The following is a 27,895-nucleotide window of genomic DNA, read 5'->3' as shown; positions in this document are numbered from 1 at the left end:
TAGGAACAGTCTTTTTTTTTTTTTATGATACAGACTCAATTTTAAGCCTGTGCTATGTGATAGCATCTGAAGCTAACTTCCTCCACAGTCCCCTCTCCTCCCCAGTAAGTCTCTTGTTAAGTTGTTCCTTATTCCCATCTTCAGATACTCCGAAAAAGAAAGAATGAGAAGGTGTAAAAAAAAAAAAAAAAATCAAATAAAAAAGAGAAAGGCTTGAACAATGGGGAACAGCAACACACACGCGAAAGCAACAGTTTTGTTCAGTACCCAAAGACTGATTTTCACGCGAGGTATTGCTCTCTTCATGTTACTGTACTGAACCAGGAGAAAGAATGACACTCAGCCCATGCCAAATAGCATTACAATTAGTCACAACTGTGCAATATGCTTTTTCAGAGATGCCGGGGGGGGGGGGGGGGGGGGGGGAGGAAAGCACCAGACTTTGCTTACGCACTCCCCACTGCATCAGGGAAGAGAGCCATTCGGAGGCAGACAGCAAAGCCACCAGTACCCCAGCGCACGCCTGTCCTCACCTTGTTGGCTCTGATCTGCTTGTAAATGTCCGTTTGCTGCCGGATTCGGTATTCCAGGTCCGAGACGTGGGCTTGGAGCCAATTCCAGCGACTGACGATGGCTGCACGGTCTGCTGCCCATCTCCACTCTGCCCTTCGCCTCCTGGAAAAACAGAGAAGGGAAGGGGGGATTATTTTGAGTGTGATTTTAATTACACAGTCCACAAAAAACCCTAGCAGAACTGACAGATAGATCAAAAGCTACACGCTGAACGGCGTGACTGATACCATCTACCCACTGCTAATAATTACCAACCAAACTACAGACGTGCTATAAAAGCCATGCCTCTGCAGAGCAATAGTAAAACAACTTTTGGTACCCGGTGATTGAAGTCCTGCCTATGCAAGCGTTAAGATTTTATTCCACGCTTAGCTGAACCAGCAGCTCCAGTCCTACCTGGCCACATCTGCCAGTCCCACTTATCCAAGTATTGGGCAAAAACAACACCCACCTGCCCTCCCCTCCTTGACTTAGCCTCCCCACAAAAAGACCTCTATTATCAGTCACAAAATGCGCCTCAACACCAACATGTACCGCACGGCCACAATTAAAACTCGGCGGCAAGTTTCATAACACACCATCATTTGGTTTTAAGAGCAGCCACTGTTTGAGATGAGCAACAGAGCTACCAGCACCTTGCACGAGCTGCTCCCCTGCAAGGAGGTGCTGCAAAGGAAAGCAGGCAGCAGCAAAGTTTTTTCTGCATCTGATGGTTTGAGGGAGCAAACAAAGCAGCCAGGAAAAAACTTCAGAAAATTACCAAGTGAACGGTGACTCCTGATCTCTGGGGCTCGGAGGAGCGATGTGAGAGGGCTACAGGGATGGTGAGGGGACTGGAGTGTCTCCCCTACGAGGAGAGGTTGAGGGAACTGGGCTTGTTCAGCCTGAAGAAGAGAAGGCTGCGAGGGGACCTTATAAATGCCTACAAATATCTGAAGGGTGGGTGTCAGGAGGATGGGGCCAAGCTCTTTTCAGTGGTGCCCAGCGACAGGACAAGGGGCAATGGGCACAAACTGAGGCACAGGAAGTTCCGTCTGAACATGAGGAAGAACTTCTTCCCTCTGAGGGTGACGGAGCCCTGGAACAGGCTGCCCAGGGAGGCTGTGGAGTCTCCTTCTCTAGAGATATTCCAGACCCGCCTGGACAAGGTCCTGTGCAGCCTGCTGTGGGTGACCCTGCTTGGGCAGGGGGGTTGGACTAGATGACCCACAGAGGTCCCTTCCAACCCCTACTATTCTGTGATTCTGTGATTCTGAGAGCAGGCAAGCATGTGTGGGTGCATGGGGGGAACCTACACACTTCGCAACTCTTGACTGATTTCCTACCTCTTTATCTCTGCTGCAAACACAAAGCACGGTTCTGCAGGAGCATAAACACGCTTTCACTAGTGCACGGACCACAGCATTGCATTTTACAGTCAACTGTTACACAAACACCCCTACTCCCTACTGTCACACTCCAGGGCAGAAAGGAACACCATGACGGTAAGGTACGTACAAATCCGTGGCTCCACCCTCCCACATTGAAAGCCATCATTTATGAAAATATACTCTAAGCATCCTGATTCTGGTGGGTAAATACTAAGGCTACCCAGAAAGGAAGAAAAACGCAACACGGTTCAGAAACACGGCATCAGCAGAAAATGCATGCACAAATCCAGCGCCACTGCACAAAGCCTTTGCCACATCTGGATGTTTGGCAATTACAAAATTAATCACAAAGTAATTCCCTCTGCCCATCTCCCCCTCCTTCTGTAGCATTTTTGAACCCAGGGAGAGCACATGGGGCAGGGGAGCCGCAGCAAGCGGCCACAGTCCAGATTCTTCTTCCAAAATCTAACCAAGAAGCCTTCTGCTGAGATTAACCTGTTTCAAGCTGACACCAGCCCTCGTAGCGCAGGCAGCACGGGGGAAATGAGGTTTACTGCTGCGGCACCCCCAGCTGCAGAGACGGGAAGCAACAGCAAGAATCAAGTTCTTAGGAAAATCTACACCTCCTGTGCATCTGCCCTTATTTAGGTGTGCTGCTGCCAAATGCGCTTGGCTAAAAAACCAAAAAGCACCAGGGTTATTACAAGGTTCAAACCAGCTAACAGAAATACCCCGAAAAGGAGGAGCTGGCTCTTTCAAACCGCACGCAAACCCCTCAAATTCAGAACAAGACAGGCTCTCCATGCTCTCGCCGGACCTCCCGCCTGCGTGGGCGATGGTGCTTCAGTGCCAGTTTAGACCAGGCCAGATTTCCACCAACAGAGGCCACCACATCCGCTGCCTACAGCCCTCCCAGCCCTCCCCCAGACCAGCTTCAAAGCACTTTTAGGAGATTAAGTCTTTCTCTACGGAATATTTCTGCCTGTGTAAAGTGCCTGCTCGATTTTGACCAACGCTGACCTTACGTTTGGTGGAAATTTTACTGTTTAATGGAGATGGATGCCACTGCAAGGCCAGATCGTAATCCTCCATCAGTTACGCCAAGGACACAGTCAGCAGAGCCCGAGACAAAAGGCGGCCAAGGCAGCTGAGCACCGGGGCTGGGTAAAGGCCCAACATACCCTACCAGCAAGGCAGAGCGACCACAGGGTTAAACTGGTTTACAATGGGCTGAGCAGTTGCCAGCACCACTCCGGCATCACCCGATCACGCAGCTCTAATCCAGCTCTCCAGCCCAGCCATGCTTTACTCTGTTCCAAGAAGGATAACGCCTTGCAAGCTTTACGGTCCCTCCTCCCCGCAAGGGAGCTCCAGGCCGAGCCTAAATGGCACGAAATCCCCTCCACTGGTAGCGAAGCGGTGTTTGGGAAGCCGATGTCCCTATCTCGCAGCGACGCTGCTCTGACTCAATCACCCGCAAGACTGACAGCGTTTTCACGTCGTAGTTTCCCACAAGATTTTCCAGCACACATTACTTCTCTGCCAGCCAAGTTTCAGTGAAATTCTACCATACTCTCATTTCAGAAGCGAAGAACAATTTTACTGGGGAAGAGTTTATCTTTTTTTTACAGCTTAAAACCAGGGAAGACCTCTGCCAACGGCTGCGGCTGCTTTTACAGCATCTTCAGCATCTGTGGATGCAACAGACTATATGGACCCCTAGCAAGTTCAGGACTCTAAGCCAGATCTCAGCAGGCTTCAGTTTGCTCTCTGGGCATCCATGTAGCACTGTGAGTCGTTTTTAGAAGTATGGAAAGCTGCTGAGAGCCCCTCCAACCTGCCAGCTCCCTCGCTTGCCTCCGCAACGTTATAAAGCACCTATGCCTGCTGGAACAATACTGGCCTGCTCCGTTAAACACATCGCATTCTCTTGCTCAGATCAGACAGAAATTGAGATCAAGTATAAGAAACACCTTATACCCATTTAGATTCCTGAGCAACACAGCAGCCTAAGCAGCAGCAGACCTGCTCTTCACCTTAAAATCAGGACACATCCTACCCCAGAAAAACCCACTGGATTTAAACCAAAAATAGACGAAGAAAGCGAAACACGGCAACGTATACTTCATCCTCTGACACCCTGCGGCATAGGTGGAGGAGGGGAAGATACATAATGATGGCTCAGCCACACTTTCCAAAACAGCGCTGAGCGTAGTGTGGCCCTCTATATTTAGAATTCAGCCTTTTTCAGAGCCTGTTCAGTTACACCCTTTGCTGCGATGTGCTGTCAGCAACATATATGGGTTCTCCTCATGTAGATCAGCTTTCGGATATCAAGCTGTGTAGCTTCTTTAGCTTTAATCTCTATACAAACACTTTGCTAGAATGATTATTTTCCTGACTAGCGCTAGAAGGTAGCAACCACGCATTAATGACAGCATCTGAAGTCACTGTAGTCACCTGAAACCCCAGCCAGACACCCAGCTCTTGGGGGAGAGAAACCCACTTCCTTTCTTTCTAAACATTAGGGACTTCAACACGACAATTAATACAAAAGTTTGTTGCACTTGCTTGAAGACGACGACCGAAGAGACGGCCAGATGGCTGCAGAGAGCAGTGTGGCCGCGAGCGGGCTGCGGGGCTCGTCTTCAGAGCTGTCTTCTGCTTCGAGAGGCAAAGCCGGCGCGGGGAGTAACGCGAGCAGCAGCAAAGCAGCGAAATCCTGCGTCCTCCCCGGGAAACCGCTCATCACGCCGCTGCACGGGTGTGCTCTGCGCGACGGCGAGCGCCTGCAGAAAACAGGCTACAGAGGATGGCACAGGACAGCCCCTCCAGCTGCGACAGGAGGGTAAGCTCATGAAACCACACAGAAAATGAATTATTTAGGAGGCTGATTGTTTTAAAAAGTAATTTCCGAGGTAGACTGGTTCCCCTTCTGCAGGCAGCAGCGTGCGCAGGAGAGCGGCTGCGGCAGAGGAGGTGACGGGAGCAACGGCCGCCCCTCGCCTGCGCCCAGCTTGGCCGACACGGACCGCGTGCCGCACGCTTCGGCAGACCCTGCTCCTTGTGAACAGCGTGTGCGTGCAGAACGGGCAGCCTCATGCGGGGGGAACCCGCACGCGCCCGAAGGTGCCCAAGAGGGCTGGGAGGCTGGGACGGAGGAGGCAGAACCAGCGGGGAGCTGAGCCAAGCTCAGCCCACAGGGTTAGAAATACCGCGGGAGGCTGCAGGGCTGCAGGGGCAGGGGCGAGGGAAGAAGCAGATCCCTCTCCCCAGCTGGGGCAGAAGACCTCAAACCCTGAACCCTTTGACAGGCTGCCCAGGGAGGCTGTGGAGTCTCCTTCTCTGGAGATATTCCAGCCCCACCTGGCCGCGGTGCTGTGCAGCCTGCTCTGGGTGACCCTGCTTGGGCAGGGGGTTGGGCTGGGTGACCCACAGAGGGCCCTGCCAACCCCCACCATTCTGTGATTCTGTAACTCCTGCGCTTCGTGGCTGCAGCCTCAAACCGTGCTGACAGCTCCCGCCCCGCAGTGCCGAGCTCCCAGACGTGCTCTGCCGTGCCCCTCTCTCCAGCAGAAACACTCAGCCTTAGGACATTACAGGAAGAAACTTTATCAACATGACCAATTCTCAGAGGTAAACACTTCCTCCTAACAAACGGCGGAGAGCTTAACATGACTGCAGCAGGGCAGAGGGTGGGGGGAATAAATCCCGTATTGCATCAGCCCAAGTCCTTGGGACGGGCTCCAGTCCTTCCTTAAGTAACAAAAAGGCAACTGTGGGTTAAAATCAGTTATCCTAAACGGCAAATTCAACTCCAGAAAAGAAAACCCACCAGCCAACCGCTCCTGCCAGGCAGCAGCATCTCCATTTCAGAGTCGGGAGAGCCAGCGGGACAGAAAGCCCCACACCACCACAGAGTTGGCTTCGGCTGTTTCAGAAAGGGGTGTGTGCTCTCATTTTACTACGTTTTGTTTTTTTTTTTAATAAGCAATATAAATAGAGCCCTGCCAATGAACACGGCAACACTTCGGTCGATGCCTTTCCCGTGCTAGAACCGGTTCGGTCGTCGCAGCAGTCGTGGTGCTGTAAAAGCTGTGCAAGCTCCGTATCGACAAGCCCTCCCTACCACAACCTCCACCCATGATATGTGCTTCAACCGAGCCTATGCAGATAAATCACGTCAGAACTGTCCACAGAGCACTTCTGGGTGAAGATGCACAGGATCTTTCCACTTCCAAGGAACGGCACGCCCGTGCCCTCCTCCCACGAGCAGGTTTTACGTATCGCCTCAGAGGCATTTCAGGCCCACTGGAGTTCCCGGCCGCCGGCTGGTTTTGTGCCAGCAAGGTGTATGAGACACACGGTCATCCTGCTTCTTCTGCACCTCAGAGAAGCTCCATCGCCTCCCTCCACCGTGCGACTGGTGGGAGAAGCCCTTGCTGGCCGTCAGCCCATCTTGCTTTCCGATGAGCCCATGCAGCTGAATACCAACGGGATGGACAGAGACGGCACCAACAAACTGGGCAGATTGGAGATTATCATTTTTCACTGGGAGACTGCCCTAGTAAAGACCCAGCTGCGAAGTGAACAAAGCAGACCCAGCAGCTGCTGCCAAACCATCCTGATAATGACACTGAGCAGTACAGAAAAATGAAGTTAAAAGATTTCAGATTGGAAAGTTACAGGCTGGAGGGGAACTACATATCAGAACCACTTCAAGGAGTCAACAGTAATGAATGAGAAGCAGCCGCCGGGGCCTAGAGTGAGATTGTTTTTGCCACCCAGAGCACTTCAGCAAACCCAAATCATCTTGATGTTAAATGAGGAATAACAGGTCATGCTGGAATAAAAAGAGTTGATGCCAGAAGAGAGAAAAATGTGACACAAGGAAAAACTGCAAGCAACCAAGCACCCGCATGGTGATACAGCAATGGGGAAGATCCACCGTGAACCAGAAAGCACTTTCGGCAAGGCAGCAGGAGCCTGCGGCACCCCAGCCGCCCTCCTGCATGCTGGGCCGAGGGCAGGGCAGCCAGCACACCCCGGGGCACGTGGCAGATCCCAAAGTCCTCAGCCGTGGCACCGCTGGCCTCTCCCTTCCAGCGCAGATACAGATGAATGCTGCAACACGAGGCAATCGGCTGCAGCTTCCCAGGCACTTCCCATACGGTTCCCCTCCTCCACCGTTTACTGGCAAACACCCAGCGGCTTCTCCCTCCCCTGAACTGCAGTCACCTACCAACGCAGAGGCCGCTCTGTATTTACTCCCCCCCTCCCCACGCAGCTTTCAACAGACGAGATCACCAGGTACGGTTCAAAGCCCCAGATTTGGAGACCTTCTCCCAAAACACAGACAACCTCAGCCTCCTCTGCCTGCCGGAGCTGAGCTGGATAGGTGTTAGCTGACTCCACGTAGGAGGCTCACCATGGCATCAGGACACGCAGGAGGCTCACCACGGCATCAGGACAGACCCCAAGAGGTACAGTATAGGGCGTTTCTTGCATAAGACAATTAATTATCTGTGCACCAAATGAGGCTTCAGTATCAGGAATCAGGAGATGCTTCCCAGATGACCCACCACTAGGGCTCTACCTTGACAATCCTGAATGTGCCCGTGCTGTGGGGAGAAGGATTTAGTCTCTAACACACAGCCAAGACACAGCTGGGTCAACGTTTCATGACCTGAAGCAAAAGGAGGGAAGTAGACATTGTAAAACAATGTCCCATGGAACTTCCTCTGCAAGACCGTCTGCCCAGAACTGGTTCTTCATGGAGGTCTCCATCCGGATCCACTCTTATGCTGTACACAAGGAGGAGCTACTGGAGAGAGTCCAGTGGAGGGCTACGAGGATGATGAGGGGACTGGAGCACCTCTCCTTCGAGGAAAGGCTGAGGGAGCTGGGCTTGTTCAGCCTGGAGAAGAGAAGGCTGAGAGGGGACCTTAGAAATGCCTCTAAATATCTGCAGGGTGGGTGTCAGGAGGATGGGGCCAGACTCTTTTCAGTGGTGCCCAGTGACAGGACAAGGGGCAATGGGCACAAACTGAAGCAGAGGAAGCTCCAGCTGAACATGAGGAAGAACTTCTTCCCTCTGAGGGTGACGGAGCCCTGGCCCAGGCTGCCCAGGGAGACTGTGGAGTCTCCTTCTCTGGAGATATTCCAGCCCCGCCTGGACGCGGTGCTGTGCAGCCTGCTCTGGGTGACCCTGCTTGGGCAAGGGGTTGGGCTGGGTGACCCACAGAGGTCCCCCCTTCCAACCCCTGCCATGCTTAGATTCTGTGATTCTATACAGAAAAATTCTCTTTTTCTTGGGTTGTCCGACCCCACTCCCCATACTGGCTTGCTGGAGGCCCACCCCAGCATACCATATCCTCTTCCACTAAAGCTGACACTGAGAACCTGGGATTGTTCTGGAGCCGCTGCCCATACTCGCCTCTTGTGGGTCTACCAGGCTTCAGAGCCACCGGGGAGGTTGTCAAAAATGCAAGCTGGGTGCTACTGGTTTGCCACAAACCACTCCTAACATCCCAGCTGTTTGGCTCTGGTTGGTAACAACCTGCTTTTGGCCTGGTACAGCCCTTCACACGCTTGTCCTCTCCCCAAGGAACCAAGCAGAACTACACGTGCGAGATCTCATCATCAGCAACACACCTCTCTCAGACTGCAGCAGCCAATTTGCGACTGCAGGAAGCCACAGTCCCATCCCCAGTTTTGATTCTGCTCCAAAATCTCCGCACAAGCTGCTGTCCTCTTCCCAGCGCTGTGCTCAGCTCTGCATCCCACCGCTGCCAAAACACTCCGAGGTGCGCCTCGTGCCTTCAGGAGAGCTGCCCAAGCACCAGCACTCAACGCAATTCACTGCTCTGAACTAGAAGAGGGATCTTGCTGCCGGTTACAGCAAACAAAAGCGAGCCACACCAGAGCTCAGCTCCACCTGGGAATCTTCATTTCCACCTGGGATCTTCAGCAGGGTCAAAACCTGCCAACCGACCACAGAAGTGGTTTCAAGTAGGACAGTTTATGACATTCAGCTGTCAATTAAAGGGCAAACCACCCATACTAATTCTGCACGCTTTCCTTGCGTTACCTACCACCAGGCAGCAGCCCCGGGGCAGAGTTCAGTCGTGCGAACGCAACGCAACGCTTCGTGTCCACACCGGTGCAACGCCTACTCCGGAACAACAGTGAGATGCCAAGAGACATCTCATGGTTAAATCAACGCCTGCTGATTCACCGGAAACTGAAAAACATTCAAAGCCCTAAAATCAGGTTAAAAAAAGTTCCCTACCGCATTTCTCTGCTCACCTTTTGAGGAGCTCAAATACCAATAAAGTAAAATACTGGGGCACCTGCTGTTCGAGCCCATGCCAGGGACAGCACTCCCAACGCTTACGCACCTGGAAACCCAGGAATAGCCTAACTAAAAAAGCTGTGTGCTCTGCTCACATACACGATTCTGGCAACAAAAAGCTAAGCATCATCCCTCCTGCACTACACAAATGCAACTTTTTCACTTGCTCTCATGATCTTTAATCGCGCCTCACTGAAGGAAGCAAGACGTTTGCACCCAATTCAGCTGCTGTTTTCCAGCTCGCGCCTGTCCCCACATTTTCCTCAAGTTCATTCCTCAGACCACCAGGCTTTTGTACTTTTTTTAAGATCAGTGCAAAACCTGATCTATGGGTGGAGCAAGAGTTAAACTCTGCCAAATGCGCCTGCACGACAACTCCAAGGGAGGAAGAGAAAACCCCACCAGCGCTGGAGAACAAGCTCATTAGCTGATCATAACATCTCTGCCCGCGCAGAAGCCAAAGCGAACAATTTGTTCAGCAGAACGCCCGCCCCCACCCTGTGGACAGAAACTTCAGCTTCTCAAGGGCTCTTCTCTTCACAGCGTGTGCTCGGCACGAACCTAAATCTAGTTCAAACCTCAACTCAGTTCATTCATTGCCGTATTCAGAAAAACCAAAGACCTCCAGAGGCTGGGAGTAAAGAGTTATTTCCACTGCTCCTCACTGAACAACCCCCACTGCTCGGGGGAAACGCGTGAGCACAAATCCGACGGCATTTTGCTGCTGAGCGGGGCGACGCAAGGATGCCAGGCTTCTGCCCAAGCGAGAGGGCCGGCCGCCAGCAGCCCAGGGGCCATGCATAATTTGCATTCAAATAAAGCAGATCACAACTGCCCTCCTTTTTGATGGTGAGGAACCATCCAAACCGCTCCACCGGCCACAGCATGCAATGCTTTGTCTGCAGAGCAACCATCACTCGGATCAGGATATGAAAGGTTTGTTTTGGCATCTCTAGTTCATTTCTATTAAAAAAGATTAAAAAAAAAAAAAAAAAGGAAGAAAAAAAATTGGCCCAGGCCAGCAATTAAAAGATGCCTGAACTCCTGCATAGAAATTACGGCAGGACGAGCCTGTGGCAACTGCGCACAGCGGAATCCAAATTTCTAATAATACTCCAGTTGCAGAAACGATCTCCAGCCCACTGCCCAACGCGGCTGTGGAGCCACTGGTCCCAGCAGCACCTCAACCCAAGGAGATGCTCCACACTGGATTTCATTTCTTTCGTTCCCCCCTCTTGCTGCTGCAGCCAAAGCCTTTGCCCCAAGCCACTCTCGCGTGGCAGTTTCTCTCCCCAAAATATCCCCAAATCCCTTCCCAGAGGAAGGTAAGCGCAGCCTAAGGATCCAAGAAAGCTCTTGGACAGGTACAAAACTCAATCCACAAACACACCTATAGATGGGGAAACTAAAAGAGGGAAATTAAAAATACCAAAGCGAACCAACTACCAAGGCAGGGGGCAGGGGGCACCTCCACCCCCCCACCCCCCCCAAACCTGTTCACTGCACAGATAAACCCAGAGCTACCAAACCACCTTCACAGCCCTTCCTGCCTACTAACAGATTTTGCTGCCGTTCAGGACAACTTTAGTTACTTTAGCAGCTGCAAAACAAAAATATACTCTAATCTACTCTTTGAGAAAGCAGCTTTCCCCTGGAATAAAATGTCAGGGGGTCATTTATATTGTTGAACATCATCAGCACCACCTACATACCTTCGTACCAGGCTTATCTTAACAAGATTTATACTGCTGAAGTGCAAATGGTTTCAGAAAGCGTCCTCAGAAAAGGAAGCAGAAAACAAGCCACCCTACTAAACTATCCTTCACTTACAGCACTTTGAAGAAGATGCCATGGAAGAGGAATCCCAGCAAGCGGGCAGGGAACAAGTCAGCAAACTCTGCGGAGGTACCCACACAGCGAACAAACTGTACTCCATTTCTCATCGGGATACTGACAATCATCATTTTAGTTACAGAATCCCAGGATGGCAGGGGTTGGCAGGGCCCTCTGTGGGTCACCCAGCCCAACCCCCTGCCCAAGCAGGGTCACCCAGAGCAGGCTGCACAGCACCGCGGCCAGGCGGGGCTGGAATATCTCCAGAGAAGGAGACTCCACAGCCTCCCTGGGCAGCCTGGGCCAGGGCTCTGTCACCCTCAGAGGGAAGAAGTTCTTCCTCCTGTTCAGCTGGAGCTTCCTCTGCTTCAGTTTGTGCCCGTTGCCCCTTGTCCTGTCGCTGGGCACCACTGGAAAGAGTCTGGCCCCATCCTCCTGACACCCACCCTGCAGATATTTATAAACATTTATAAACATTTATTAGGTCCCCTCGCAGCCTTCTCTTCTCCAGGCGGAACAAGCCCAGCTCCCTCAGCCTCTCCTCATAGGAGAGATGCTCCAGTCCCCTCATCATCCTTGTAGCCCTCCACTGGACCTCCCGTTTTAGCTCAGAGCATCACTGCTGGCTGGTGAAACACTACACGCATCACCCGCAGAAACCTGTAACGTTAATTCTCGCACACCCGAGCCGCGTTCAGGGTCTGGCTGTCCTGCAGAAACGGAGTGAACAGCCGAAACCGGAGCAGCTCACGACAGCTATCATCCGAAGGCGACACGCCAGGCGCATCGGCGCTGATGGCACCGCATTTCATCCCGATGCGCAACAACTCGGAGCCCACCACCTCCCGGGTCTGGATCGTGCCGTGGTGAGCCGGCAGCGCGCAGCAGCGGTGACTCACGACGTCTCGGCGATGCCGAGTCACTCGCCTTGTCTGTGCTGGCCCTTTCTCAGCCCCATCCACAACCCCAACAGAAACCCATGAACCTCGAGAGGAACACGTGGCCGCTTTCACCAAAGCCTGGAAAGGGGAGAATGGCCTCTAAAAAAGGTTCAGTGGATCCCTTAATAGGTTTTGATTTTAAGAACTGGAAGGATGCAATAAAAGTCTTCTTTTTGGCTGGTGAGCCTCAAACACTTATTCAGGCCATCAGCAAAAGGATCTGTGGGATTTCAGACACCAGCTCCCAAGCATGGGCTGCACGGGCTGTCAACACACTCTGCCCACACAGCAGCAGCTCCGCCGTGCTTCCCTCCGCTGTGTCCATCTCCCCTGCGCCCAAGCCAACAGGAACCAAAGCACGGCTGGGCTCAGCTCCGTGCCTGCGGGTATCAGAGTGCGTCCCGGGGAATGAATCCCAAGGGACAGAAATACAGCCCTGTGCCGGCCTGACAGCGTGACTTACGCACTCACAACACGGTGACTTTACAGAGAAGACACCTTCCAAGCAAGGAAGTGGGAGCCAATCACTCAGACAACAGGCAGCGAGTGGTAAGCGATAAGGGCTGATGCATTTAACGCTTTCCCGGCAGAGCTTCCCACCTCCGCCCGGTCCTGCCAGCAGGAAAACCCTTGCACAGCAGACCCCGCGGCGGGTTGGACTGTGCCACGGCTGCCTGGGACAGACATTTAGGCACCTTCCTACTATTATTCAGAACTTGCCTTCCTCTGCCTTGGTTGACCTCCAGCAAAAGCTGCAGTGGCTCCTTGCTCTAACCGGGCAAGGAAGTCAAGGCAGAGGCCACCACGGGCTCCGTGCCGATCTTCAGTGGGAGGCTCCTGTCAGCTCTGCGTAGATGACAAATGTGCGCTCTCTACCTTGCCAACCTCCGCCCAGATTCCTTCCATAGACGGGTGAATCCACAGGGATCTGGAAGCACGAGGAGGAAAGGTGTAGACTAGAAACCACCACTTCAGCGCTGGAGAGCACTCCACGCTTTTCTTGGTTTGGGTTTTTTGTTTCATTATTGTTTTTTGTAAGCTTTAAGGCACTGTGCCACCTTACTAATGCTTCTCTTAGCACCTCCATCTCATTCCCAAGGACTACTGCGGAGAGGATCTTCCCAAAGCGCCCAACTCCCCAAGCCAACACGCAGCTCCAGCCCTCTGCTCACTTCACTCGGTTCCGCGAGGCTCTCGCTCTCCTCTGCTGCCATATCGCCACCCCCCAGACTCGCTTAACTTCTTCAGCTATCTCGAGGTGTCACCTGTTTAAAAGAAGAAAAATAAAATAGTCCTAATTTTCCATGAAGCCCAGAAAGACCCCTAATCATAAGGGCTCTGTGACTTGGTGTATCCATTAAGTACAAAGAGATCTCAACAAAATTACCGTCATACCCTCACGATTTCACTTTCTGCTGCGCTCACGACCAAGGCGTGTGGCACCACGTCCATCAGTGAGCAGCAAAAAGCACGGCCCAGCAGAAGGCTCTGCTCAGACTCAGAACTCGAGTTTAGATTTTTTTTTCCTTTTTAATTTCCTGAATGCTTTTAAGATCTTTGCTGAAATTCTCCACACTGGTTGCCAGGGCTAGGTTTGAACTTTCACGATATTTCAAACCCAAGTGCCCCAGCTCTTTACGCCATGACATTCATGCAATGCCCCAAGCATTCATTCAGCTGATTGTCTGAAAAACAGCCATTCCAAGCTTTAGCTGCTCTTCAGTCCTCAGCAGCAACAATTGTTCTGTGACAATAGCCTAAAATTCTGATTTTATTCTTTCAGCTGTGCCGATGCAAGCACTTTGGCCCATACCTGCATCCTCTCCAGCACCCAAGAACTTCGGAGCAATGTGTGGGGAGAGAAGGGGAAGGCAGGGGAGCGAGCTGGGGACAGGAGGTGGGAATCCAAAGAGTGTGGACACGAAGAGCTGGCCGCTACGCCCGCAAAACTGACTCTCCAGATGCACAGCGGAGCAGCCAGCTGAAAAATACCACGTTTATAAGAGAATTTATTGGACCACTTTTTCAATAGAGTTCTCCACATGCTCACAAGCAACTATGCGGGCACAGCAGCCAGCGGAAGAGCTACCACTGCCAATGCTCAGAGTCTGCCTGATCATCACCGTACCAGAAAACGCAAGGCAGTTTGTCACCCCTGCAGCTAAACCCAGGAACGAGAAGGTAAGGCCACACACGAAAGGTGTTTGTAACTGAACAACAAAGTTTGCTCCAACTGCAATGCACTTTCAGTTCACTGGGATTTTTTCCCTTAAAGCTGATTAATATGCCACTCCCAACAATACCAAGTACCAAGATGCCCACCTTTGCCCCCAGAATGACTAAAATAGGATTGCTCAAGCTCACAACCAACTCCTTCCAGGAGCATATCCTCCCTTTTGGGAAGTCAGGCCCTTTATCAATATTATAATTTTGCATACGACAGCTTCCTAACAGGTCTGGGTTGCACAAGACAGTAGAATCATTACCTTTTTTAGACCCATATTTTTCATTAGAAGTTTTACTTCTTCCACTGGAAAGCAGAAAGCGGCAGAAGCACTAAGCCAATAGAAATTTTGCTCTTCATTTTACTCCTTCTCTTCACATTAAAGGTGGGATTTCAGTAACAGCCTGAGAACCTTCCTTCGGCAAACTCCGCAGCCAGGGACCACCGGCTCCTGCCCACTGACAGGAGGACACACCACAGCATAACGGAGGGTGGTTTTACCATCTTCACTAATGCATCCTGAGCACAACAAGCAACAACTACACCAAGTCATTTTCTTGAATTTCTTTAAAATAAGAGGTCCTGAAACACCTGACAAATTGCACACATTGCAACTCCATCCTGAAAGTCCGCTTGCTGCCAAAGCACCAGCGAAGCACATGCAGGCGGATATACTGGCAAAGACCACAAGCCAAGCATCCCCCAACACAGCCCTGCAGAAAACCAGCATCCTCTCTAGGAAACATGATATAATAAATCAAAGCTGCTGGGATGCCCTCAGTCAAAAAAACACCCCATGGGCTGGGACAGCCAGGGCTTGCAGCAGCAGTCAACATTTCCCAGGAAGGTATGCTTGAGCAAACAAGCCACTTCCCAGCTCCTGGTCTCCTTCCACCCGCGACCAGACACCACCTCACATTTGGCAGCACAAGACGAAGTGACTTTTTGGATTGATGTAAACCAAGCTTCCCTGAAATTAATGCAGTTAAAACATCAAAGAAGAGAAGGAAAGGGGTGTTCAGCGTCTTAAATTCTTCAAACAAAAGTAAGCGCACAAGAGAGAGGAGACAATTACAGCGCAGAGTAAACCGTTTGAAAAGTCATTGCACTTGTTCAACAGCACAGCCCTCCGTATGGGTGCAGAGTAGTTTGGTGTCAGAGTGGGGGAGCGCTCACCATAGCCCGTTAGTGGCACAGTCCCGGGGGAACAAGAATAGAGACTATGCAAATCAGGGTCTATTGTTAAAAAGGAAAATTTATTTCACATTCCTGAGCAGCAGTGTTCCTGGAGCATAACAATTGGTGAGGCCCTTCTGCTGAGTACTGCACATTTTTATGCTTCACAGTAAATCAATATTCCATAATACAAAAACTACGTTAAATTATTGCCAGTGCGAGGACAGCAGCTCAGAGCTCCCGTCGGCGAACAGCATTAATACAGCACCTTGTCAGAATCGGACTTCTTCGGGACATGCTTTTCATTGTTCAGAAGAGTTTACTTAAGCCGGAATTTATGGAATTCTTCTCCAGGATGTTCAAACCTCCCAGCTCACACCATGCAGAGCACAGCACCGGCCAAGGCAGTTTCCTGACAGCGCTGCCCTGAACTTCATCTAAGCAAGTGCAACTACAGCCAGCTCAGTGTTCAAAGCTTTCCGCTCAGGCAGCACCAGCAAAACTATCTCACGATATCTAAGAAAAACTAGTTAACCCTGAAGCGGAGAACTCCTCAGACCCCCACGCCCCAGTAAGAGGAGACGACCACCCCTTCAGCACCTACCAAGCATCCCAGCAGCGGAGCTGGGAGGGACTCACTACAGACTAACGCGGGATGCAGACTTCTGTCTGCCCAAACCGTGTGCAACTAAACAACTTCTGAGCCCCATCAATCCAAGCAGAACTGAAGCGAGCCGCCCAGTAAATGAAACACGCTTTTATTTTCCTCTTGGTTTAGCTTGCAGGAGAGCCAGAGCCTTTCTCTTCTCCCCATCCACTGCACCTCGTAAGTACCAACAGAAGGAGTGGGTAGCACTGGATGCTCCCGTCTTTCCAGGAATGAAAATGCAGCTTCAGCCTCTTCACTTCTTATTATGCAGGCGTTAAGACCGGAGGTCAAGGGGTGTTTTGTCATGGATCACAGGGAGGGGGGCTCTTTTTGTTTAACTCCACAGGTTTTGCAGCCCAAGATCAAAATGAAACTCCAGGAGAAGTGATTACACTGAGGCTGGCTTCGTCCCCAGGCCTGGGAAATGTCTGCACTCCTGAGCTGACCTCACCCTCGTTATCTGCTCTTTAATGTCCTGGGAGGAAAAGGAGAGAGCTCTGCAAACACACATCTCAAACTGCAGAATTCCAACACAAAGTCTGTGTTCATAAATACTGCTCTGAGCATCATAAAACTAAGCTCTGCTCCGTACCTGAAGCACAAAGCCCTGAACCCTTTTCACAAAAGCCGCCTCTTGAAAAGTTTTTTCCCAGCCCTCCTCACCACTCCTTAGAGCAAGCAGGTATTTCAGCTCACACAGAGGTAGAGGTCAAGAAAAAACACATTTGTTTGGACCATGTAGTGACATTAGGACAACATAGGCAGAAACCAACCAGGATTTCCAGCTGGAGCAGAAGTTCTCATCAATGCCAAACACAGCTGAAATGGGCTGGGGCGGGCAGGGAGTCAGGGCGAGCTAATGAATTTTAGGGAACACTGAGACAGCAAACAGAGACGGCATCGACGCGTAACAGCATCAGCAGCACGAATTCCCCCGTCGGGTGCAGCCCCAAGGCTCCCCAAGCTCCCTGCCTTCCCGGGGAGAAGCGAGAAGCAATCTGCTTCCCCGCGCCGTGCGGGAGAGCTGTGCCGCGGGAGGCAGAGGCAGCAACCCGCATGTGTGCGATCGCATCTCGCGCCCGCCCGCCGCGGGCTTGCCCTGATTGCCAAGCCTGCAATCCCAGCTGCTTCAGAGCTGTAGGAAAAATGAAAATACGTTTTTCTGGCTTGAAGCAAGGGGAGGTCATCCCTGCTCAAAGCAACACAAGCACCAGGTCTTTAGGAGAAGAGAACACCCACCGAATCAACCCGCAGACAGCCCCTCCGTAGTCGCAGCGCTCCGCTCCTCCGCAGCTCGCCGCGCAGAGGAGTTTGCAGTAACACACGTACCTACCCAGGCATGCCCTAACGCGGTCCCCCAGCAGCCAAAGATCGCCTCTTTAGTCTAAAATAGAGCGAGGATAAAGCGACACATCAATATCACATCTGAAGGTCATTTAGTCAGGGGAAGGGGCAGACGTGCTATTTCTGGCATCATCCCAAGAGAACTTTCCTCTCTCAACCCAAAGAGCCCTTCCAGTTAACACAGAAATAATGCATCTCTGGCCTTGGAGTCCTTTATCTAAGAAATGGGATAAAATAAACCTGGCTAAAGCACTGCTATACGGTACAGGAGCATGAACAACTCCAGAGAGAAATGGAACGAGAGAGGCAGACCGACAGGAGACTCATGTGAATCACGCTACGTTCAATTTTGCCTGGAGCCACAGAGAAACGCGACACAAAGCAGCCATGGAGCACTGGGGTGGCACGGGCAGGGAGCAGGGCATCTGCTGCCGGCTGCTCAACTGTGGGCAAGCAGCACTCCAGACAGAAGATCAGCAGGCATAAATTAAGGAATTAGCAATTATGTTCCACAGCAAAGCAGGGAGAAAGGTTTCACGGCGCTGGATCAAACCTGGGACCAGGGTCCCAGTAAGGAGTCAGGGGTAGCTGCTGGGTTTGGGGTAGGTAAACTGGGGGCCCAGGCTGGAAGGAGCTTTGTGCAGAGCTGGCCTGGAGGGGTGGGTGAGGATGGCCACAACACAGCGTACTCAGAGGCTGTGAAAAATCGAGTTTTATTTCTGTGAGGAGAAGAAAGGCACAATCTGCATTGTTCGGCCACGAGAAACCCCTTTTATAACAGATGCTCCAGCGCACAAAGGACTGAAGAAACACAGGATTCACACATCAAACGGGAGCCATAAAAGAGCATCTCTGCTCTCCAAGAAAGGACCGAGCTCTGACCAGGGCGAAGAACTTAACCGGAAGGGCAACTCTGGCCACTAACGAATGTCACTAATGGCGGGTTTTCAGTGAACTTCTCATCTCACCCGCGTGCAACAAACCCACACATCATGTCACCTCCCTCCGCTAGCGCCTGGCACAGTTTTCACACCAGCGGACGTCTGTCAACACCCGTGAATTTCTTGGGCACTCCTGGCTCCTTTATCAAGTTTTCCATTAAAAAGCTCATTTAATGACTCTGAAAGTCCCTCTGCACGGTCCCACAGAGCTGAGTTTAAGAACCACTGTTTCAGTCCTTACTCTCTTCTGTACGTGTCTGCCAGCAGCAATTAAAACTCAGCAATTTCTGCAAGAACAAACTGCTGATTTAACTCGCAGAAGACCGCTTCAAGCCAGACCAAAGCCAGGCAGGGCCTTGTAGCTGTTTTTCTGCCTCACACACCAGAGCGATGCAGTACCGTACCACGGGAAGAAGCGTCACTGCTGAGCTGTGAGCCGTCTTTTCCGTTGAAGTAACTACAAAACAGATTCATCACCAGCTTCAGCGGGAGCTGGCGAGTTCAGGAGAGCAGGTCAGACTGGCGATACACGCACCTACCCAGTAACAGATGCACTCTCTGCTAGAGGAATATTAATTCTGGCTCGCAAAGCTGTTTGGGACAGCACAGACAGCAGCACGGAGGAGTGTTTCGCTGAACACAGCCCCGAGGACAGGCTCAGAGCTGTCTCCGGGACTCCCTCGCTCTGCTGCAGGCGTGGTGAGGGCTGTCCCGCACCCCCTCGGCAAGGGCACGGCGTGGCAGAGACAAGAGGCGGCACGCTCTCCAGCTGAAAAACAAAATCTGGATGGATCTGCTAGGAAGCGACCGAGACAAAAAGGACCGACCGCTCCACTTGGCAAGCCATCTGAGGGCTGCCAACTGAGTCATCTCGGTCGGCATCCTCTCCTCCACCCCAGCTCCATGTACTGCCCTTTGGTACAAGGACAAAACGCGCTTGGCACAAGGGGTTGGGAGTGAAAAGGGGGAAAAGGCTTTCCGCCGGAGCTCCACCTGTCCCCTGGACAGAGGACTTCAGTCTCGATGCTGTCAAGCCTCCATCCTTCAACAGGACTCCATGCGCTGCAAAACGAGGACCTCCCCTCAAACACAGTTTTATCCACAGGAGGCCTCTGCTACTCGCTGTGGGCTGACAAAAGCCTTAATGTTTAAACTTACAGATACCCTATTTATTTTCCCGAAAAGAGTACGGGGAAATTCAAACCCTGAGAGCACACGCATGCCTTAGAGGGGGAAAGAAGCAGGACCTGAATAAGTCCGCAGAGCTCTTTTCTGCAGGGCTCAGAGCCAGCGATGCTAACAAACGCCGCAATTCCAACGCGAACCCGCCAAACTCAAACTGCCGTTCACTGAACGAGGCCCCGGCTTGCCGTGAGAGCCTGCAGAGGAGCAGCCTGACGCTGCTCCGTGGGCCCCCATCTCCAGGGCTCCCCGGTGCCGCCAGCTACGAGCACCGCGTCCACCCCGGTGAACGGAGCAGTCCGGCTGTGCCGAACGCGGGCGGCCACGCTGGGCCGGTTCGGGTGTATGTGGCCGGTTCGGGTGTACGTGGCTGTGCAGATCAGCAACACGGTCAGCAAGCATGTTGTTCTTCAACCGGGTTGCTCTTTAACCAGGTTGCTATTTAGATGGCCGTGATACTAGCTTCAAACGTACCATCCAGCGAAAAGCCGCAGGAGCGACGGCGTGCAGGAGGTACCTGTCCTGCTTGATCATCCCAGAGTCGCGCCAGATTTCAGATGTAAATTTTCCTTTAGGTAAAGGAAAAGCTTGTGGGCAGCCCCTGGCTCACATCAGTCGTGAAGGGGAACGAAGCAGTTCTCAAAACCAGGGATTCTCATGAAAACAACGAATTCTTAACTGCAGCATTTCTGCGCTCAGAATTCATAGCATGTTTACATCCTCAACACGGAAACAACCATTATGCAAAGATGAGAAAAAACTGGCTGCACGAGTTTCTTCACTCCAAGTGTCACCAAGCAGTGAGGTGGACATCAGTCCAGGCTTAAGCAGATGTGACACATCAGCGCTGCCTGTTCCCTCCTCAAACCTGTCTCTCACAACATTCAGAAAATCCACTTAGTTACAGTCCAGTACTTCAGACAAAGAGATTCCATGATACAAGCTTCTTCAACGACTAAAATATCAATTCCACCCGTCCTTCTGTGCAGACCATATACAGGTCGTGGGGCCAGAGCAAACCAGACCACCAGCACGCCCCAGACTCCACACTAAACTAAACACTCCTACATTTCATTTCTCCTAGCCTCACTGCAGCTTTTCACAACACAACACTACCAAAAAAAAAACCCCACAGGGTTTTAGCTTAGTATGTAACACAAGTTTCACATGAAACACAGCTTTTACTTTCAGTATGTATACGCACATACAAACCTCTACTCGCTTCCACTCTGGAGTGCTCAGCAGGGCACAGGAATGCATGATGTGATTTCCGAGTGCTTCAAGCTCTAGCTTAAAAGTTAACGGGCTGGAGAATCAACTCCTGGGCTTTCTCTCCAGTTCTTCTGGTAAGACATCAACATCCCAGCGTGTCCCACTAAATCCCACATGTATTTTTGTTACCCTCCCCTCTCTTCCTGTGCTGGGCAAGGCTCTGCTTTACCCTGGATCCAGACCGCACGAGAGTGTTCTGTTTACAGCGCACAGCTTAAAGCACAAACCTCTCGCTCAGGGGCAGTTTTGATCCAAACTCCTTAGATGTCACTCCCTCAATTCATGACCTGTTTACATCTCCAAAACATACTTTTTCTCTATTACCAGATGGTAATTAGGTGTCTAGTCATGCTTTGGGCAGGAGAGACAGGCTTCAGATGATAAACTCTGGATAACGCAGAGCATCCAAATAAATAAAGTCGCAAGTATGCAGCCACAATTCTTCCACAGAGCCAAAAGGCATCGGCTCACGAGATTTATAGAAGACCTGAACTATCACTAAGAGCAGAGATACAGAATTAACTCCAGGCAGGCTCCAAGGAAGAAATCCACAACTGACCAGGCAGAAAAGCGAAGAACAGACCAAAAATAAGAAGGGCAAGAAGTTGACAGCAGTGTGTATGGCTGTATATCCATGGTGAGCTACGTGGGACTCTAATACTGGAATTTCTTCACTGCATCACACAGAAAGACCTTCCCTTCAGGGCAGGACACTGCATGTACCACCACAGAATCCTGACCGGCGGCCGACAGCCACCTTCTGCAACGTGGCAGAGCGGCGGTGGGGAGGAGGAGGACGGTCTTACAGCTCCCAAGGCTCAAAGCTGGAGCTCCAGTCCCGAGTCTGCTAATTCTCTGCTCCATCACAGATTTACCTTTTGATCCTGCGTGCGTTGGTTGACATCTTTTTCTCATCTATATAACATGGCCAGAGGAGTTCTGGCTCATCTTCAAGAGTAGCTGTTATCTATGGCGTATTTATTGTCCCAGGCAGAAGACTGCATTAAACTGGAATGGATTTAGTATCACAGAAAAAAAAAATCTACTGTAACCATCAATTTACTACCTTCTTTCTTTTAATTAATTAAACATCTGCCAAAAAAGTTCCCTCTGATCAAGGCAGCACACCCCCCCAAGCAGAGGGGAGGTCGGTGAGAACACCCAGAACAAAGGGAGGTTTTCCACCTTGTGTCACTGGTGAGCACAGAGCCGCCCTCTCCACCGGCAAGGGCTGGAGCTCGCAGGCACGTATGCCTCTGCCGGAGCAAAATACCCATCATATACACACACACACAAATTTGTTGGTGATTATACGGACTTTATTTCAGTTTTTGAGATTAAAGAAAAAGGGAGGGGGTCAGCAGCAGGTTAACAATCCACTCCTTGTAGTAACTCATGGGTGAGAGCTATTGTTTGGGCTTTTCTTTAGTCCAGCAACAGGAGGCATCTCCTATGCAAATCTGGGGAGCGGGAATGCGCAGCCGTTCGGATGTCACGACTGGTTACATGCTCCCGGACACTTTCTCGTTCCCTCCCTGCAGCTCAGGTTCTTCCCAGAGACGCTTTCGCGATTTCATACAGCTGAGGAAAGGACACGCTTTGTTCAGCAATTCTTTTTGTCCCCTTCTGCTCCATTTTCTTTCCTCAATGTCTCAAGGAAAAAAAGAAAAAAAGAAACCAAAAAGCTATAGCTATTTCTCCCCTTAATCTTGAATATGTTTATTAGCAGATACAAGAGAAAACATACGATCCGACCCACAGCAGCCTACATCAAGGGGGTTTTGGGCTTTTTTGTTGTTGCGTTATTTTGGGGTTGTTTGGTTGGGTTTTTTTGTGTTTTTGTTTTTTAAATCCACCCTTCCCCCAAAGCTCCGATTTCACAGCGACCTTGCCAGCTTGTGCGCCGGAGACCGGCCAGTAGCGAGTTTCAAAGGAAGCGGCGAAGCTTCCTCGATCCATTTGCCGAGAAAGCCCCTGCGTGGGGGGGACACGAAGTCCAGCAAGTTTTCAAAACCCTGCCACCCCTCCACAGTCACCTCTCCCTATGTAGCATTCAATTATGGGAAAAATAAATGAAACAACACATTGTTTGGAAGCGAATGCACATAAATGTCTGAACAGAGATCCTTAACCTCGGATCCATGACAGGCAAGGCAGATCTCTTCCCCACCGTGCAGGCAGGAGATCGAGAAGGAGCTGCTTTATCAGGGCTGCTCCGCGTCCTCCTCTCTCTCCCTCCGTTCTTCCTTTGCTATCTTGAGCAGAAAAGCGTGGATGATATCATACCCTTTCCTGAACAAATCCAACCACACTGTATTATTCCCCCTATGTGTATGGCAACATCCACCCCTATTAAGGTTTGTTCAGCTACTTACACAAGGCATGAAAATACCCCAAACTCAAAAGCACCCCCTCCCCTGCTACAGAAGTTGCTAGGTTGGACACGAGGTCCTGCACTGGAGCACACCAAGTGTATTAAGCTCCTACTTCACCATGAACACTTACTACAGGGAGATACGGGGGATCGCTGGCAATTTACTGTGTTTTTTTTTCTGGAGTATGCGATGTAGAGGCAAGAAGGGAGGCGCGTCAACACGAGCTGCTACTGCGGTAGTGTCTCGTCGCAATGTTGTGTGCTAAAAGCAACCTCACCACTTCCAGACTCCGCTCTTGGGCTTGTGCAGAGTTTGAGACCAGCTGCAGCAGATCCGAGTCTTAATCCTCGCATGTGAGAAAGGCGAGAACGCCGACTGCAGCGGGCAACTGCCTGCGGCCGCCCACCAACAGGTGTGGACCCGGGCACCCGGGCTCGGGACCGAGCCTCAATGCTCCCCTTCACGCCAGGCATTTCTGGGACAATGAAATCACTGTCCACAGCTTCGTAAAGAAAGTTCCTCTTTGTGAAAGTTGAACTCTGGCAAGCGAGGGCTGCAACTCAAACCCGACCCCACCTCCTGCCAGGACTTGGGCAGACAAACGCCAACCTCCAAAGCTTACGCTGCTGCCGTGTCCTGCCTTGCCACTACTGGAAAATTCCCTGCACAGCCCTGGTGTGACACCAACCCCACGCAACTTTAAAGCGAGACCAGAGGCACCCACCGAGCCTGACGGGCAGCCGTTGGACCAGACGAATTTGACGAAGAGGAAGAGGAAGTCAGTCTGGTCACCATTCAAACCCTCCTCTGGAACCACTGCACAAAGGGGTTGTGCAAACGCGTTTCATAAATAGGTCAGAGAAACGAGAACGCGAATGACAGACAGATGGCACAGCGAAAGGAGACGAGGAAGGCGGCAAGAGCATCGAAGCCAAGAAAGAAGCGTCCAAGGAATTCTTCAATGAAATCCTGGTTTAGTTTCACAGCCCCACGCTCCAAAGTTCACAAGTAGTAAACATGAAGTGGAAAGTCCATTTTACTTTGGGCTGGGGCCCCAACACGTGGAAATCCCATCTCCAGGCACCAGATGCTGTTCACCTCCCCAGCAACTCAAACTCAGAGGTGTCAACGTCTTCCTGGGAATGGAGCCAAAATGCACTTCTAATTACGGTCTAAAGGACAGCATGAATTTGGGGCACACTACCCTCAGCCTTCAGCAAAACTCCCACTGGCATCAATCTAACCTTTGTGCAAGCTTTACAAGACAACTACCACCTGTGTGCATTAAAAGAAGTTATTACGCAGACACACTGAGCTATCTGTCAGAAAGAGGGAGGACTCAGTGCTTAATCTCACCTTCTGACATAGCCCCGCCACATCCCTCTCACTGCAGACCCAAGCACGTCAGAACCACAACATGATTTCAGTATCTTCCGTAAACTTTTTTTCCCCAAGTCTAAAGCATCCTGTATTTTTTTTTAAATTAGTATTTTTCTTTTTTTTAGTGTTTAATTGTTTAAAGACAACTCTTTTTGAAAAAATCTTTGGTACTCCACAGCTTCTTGACCAAGCCATCCATGGTTCTCACACACATAGAGCGGACAAACCACATCCTAGATGATGAGCAACGGAAGACAAAGACCAGGAACAGGAGGCATTTTGAGTAGTTTTTGCAGAAACAAAAATCTAAATAAACCTTGACTGAAGGAATAAAAAGTAGTAAGACGCACCACTGACAGCAAGATGGCTTACTGTACTGACAGCACACGGACGCATGAACACACACTGAACACTTCTGAGCGTACTGCGCAGACACAAAAGAACATAGGCCAGAATTACAGTATTGGGGTTTAATTTTTTTTTTTTTTTAAAGGCGCTGGGGGGAAAAGATGCCTTAAAGGATTTTCTGGTCATTCAGGAAAGGCACTGTCGGAATTTGAACACCAGCATAAAGCCTTGATTCAAAAATATAAATAAGGAAATGATTCATCCACAAGCAAGAAACTTTTAAGTCAAGTCACAATGACAACAGACTTTTAAAGCCATCACATCAAATATTCACAGCTGAGCTCTCTTCAGATGGCAAGAGGCAACGGGATCATGTCCACAAGCACTTCTATTTGCTGCACGGCTTCCCAACCCAACAGGCAACGGGGGAAACAAGTACTGATGGCTACAAGATCAAACCCAGCACACTCAAGCCAGAAGTAAAAAGTGGTTTTGAGCATCCACCCCAGCTCAAGCAAACAGGAATTTACTCAGTTAAATCACACAGCCTCTACCATGATCTCTTCTTACATACATGATCTCATCTGGCCTTAGGATCTAAGGCTACGGGGGGGGGGGGGAATGTACTCTTGACACCATTTCTCTAAGCTTTCTTTTCTTCTTTTCCTGCCAGTTCTCTCAGTATCGTTTTGTCTCCTTCCAGCTGTTTTTCTGTCCCACTGCCCAACACATTGCACCGCTCTATCCAGCTCAAGTCTTGTCCTGCTCTTAAGATCAGCTGCTGGAAGATCAAGACGCACCGTCCACACACACTGTGTGCTCGGCCAGGGAGCGTTCAAGCAGAAAATATTCTCAGTCCGAGCAACACGTCCCAACCATCAGTACCCAGCAAGTACCAAGAGTATTCAAACATTCAGCCGTGCTAACTTCGACGTGGTATTTTTGAGAGACAGAGCCAAGTGTTCGGATCGCTTCACGGAATCAGCTCAATTGTGGAGGCTTTAATCCAAGGATTCCATTCCAGTTTCTGTTAAATTCTCCCCAAAAGGTGCAGAGGGTGTTGAGATGCCCTCTCAATCACCCACTGCTGTGCACATCAATGAAATCAGAATTTGCAAGATGGCTGGACAAGGATCAAGAACTGCAGCTTCAGCAAATTTTGGTTACTACAGGCTGCCTAAAGGCACATACGGAAAATAAAAGTTACCCAGATGGCAAGGATCCAGCAGAAAGCACTGACATCAGATCCAATGCGTGCCACCTTCTGCATGAAAGCCTAAAATGAAGGGAACTGGCAGGAAAGACTCTGTCCCTTGCACAGATTTACGACTTGCCTCAAATCCTGCTCCATCATCTCTTTTCAGCAGCTAGGGCAGGACAGAAGTGGATACCTTCGTCTGGCAAATCAGTGTCTGACAGAGCACAGCTCAGCTCTGCGTCAGTCATCATCCACACAGCTGGGAAAAAGCAAGGTTTGTTCCCAAAATACCTGCCCTTTACACCGGGGATGCTCGGCGCAGTCGGAAGGTACACCCACCTCCCCACGGTGGAAATCCTGCTGCAAGGAGATGTGATCTGCGGGGAGCTTGCACCTGCTTCACACATTAAGAGAACAATAAAGAAACTAATTGTATTTGGGAAGTCACTAGCTATTTATAGCATGCTGGCGAGACTGTTACCTGGACAGCTTCAAGCAGGTCTCCAAGCTGGGTGCCGGGGTTACAGTCCTACGGCCACACATATGCAGCATCCTAAAATGTCTGGGCTGAGTCAGGACTTGAAATACAACTGAGCTCAAACGTAGCTAGGTCCTTAAAAGCAATCCTCCAGCAGTTAATTGCTAAAACTCTTACTGGAAACATCATTTAAAGATCTTTATCAGTCTCTTCACAGAAGAGACAGGGTCATGTAACCTGTAGGTGTGATTTATTACAGGTGATCTGAGCAGGGAGAAATTCAAGTACATAATTAGAAAACAGGGAGGTGGAACAGACTCGGAGCAAGCACCTCTTCTTGCAGCTACTCCTAATAAGCAATCCCAGTGCTTCACCACAGCTACAGTCATCCTCCCAAAGTCCCAGTCAAAACTAAATGAATCATACACCAAGAAAAGAGCAACAACCGAAAGTGTCCCAGCGCCGATTCACTGGAGAATCTGGTTACTCAGAATGCCCTGCAGTTAATGGAAGGAGAGGCCTGGTGTGACAGGGGTGACACAGATGGACTCTTCCCACTAAATCGCTGTTCAGTTTTTCCTCTGTGCGCACACAGAACAACCTGTCACAAGCATCTGCCTCCCTTTCTGCTGCTCAGACTGTTGACAAAGCCAATAGCCTTTTAAAATGTATTTAGTAATAACAGAACCTCTTTTTTTAAATTAAGCCTCCCTATTGATTTCATATAGCAGGAAAAGAACAGGCTGCACCCATTTTTAACTGTTATTACAGCAAACACGTGTAAAACCAGAAAAGCATTATCTAATTGCAGCGGCACAGCATCTCCACATCTGCTCCCCAGACACTCTGGGTCAGGCTTCACTCAAAGCCTCAGAAAGCGGGCCAAAGGCGGGGGGAAGGAGGGGGTTAATAAATGTCAAAACTCATTATGCAGCAATTCTCTTCAAACACCTACTATCACAGATGCAGAGTGCTGACCATGTTTATTTTCATCTTTCCAAGCCTTCACAAGTTCCTACAAAAACTCATGTGCGTCTTGAGACAAAATGGATAAATCCCGGGGCAGTGAATAAAACCTATGATCCTTCTTTCCACATTTCAATGCTTCTCCTGGTTACATTCTTCTTTTATAGGACAATGCCCCCCACTTCAAGATCGAGAAACCGTAATTGCTTCAAAACAGCAAAGGATCCTGAAGTAACTATTCCAGACTTCACAACGCTGGTGGGAATAGAGTCCTCGGTGAATACAGCTTCA

The 27,895-nt window shown here is 50.5% G+C and overlaps 1 protein-coding gene across 5 annotated transcripts in view; it reads right to left on the bottom strand.

The window, feature by feature from the left end:
* The window catches only part of KANSL1 (KAT8 regulatory NSL complex subunit 1), a 105,443-nt gene that overhangs the window by 30,630 nt on the left and 46,918 nt on the right, over positions 1-27,895 (bottom strand). For all 5 annotated transcript variants that reach the window (XM_075443780.1, XM_075443783.1, XM_075443784.1 and 2 more), the window contains one exon: positions 534-675. In XM_075443780.1, coding sequence (XP_075299895.1) covers positions 534-675 — 142 coding nt within the window. The remainder of the gene's footprint in view (positions 1-533; positions 676-27,895) is intronic.

The sequence above is a fragment of the Opisthocomus hoazin genome, chromosome 26 (assembly GCF_030867145.1).
Source record: "Opisthocomus hoazin isolate bOpiHoa1 chromosome 26, bOpiHoa1.hap1, whole genome shotgun sequence".
Lineage (NCBI taxonomy): Eukaryota > Metazoa > Chordata > Aves > Opisthocomiformes > Opisthocomidae > Opisthocomus > Opisthocomus hoazin.
Note: the sequence above shows the minus strand (reverse complement) of the source record. Positions and strands in the feature narration are given on the sequence as shown.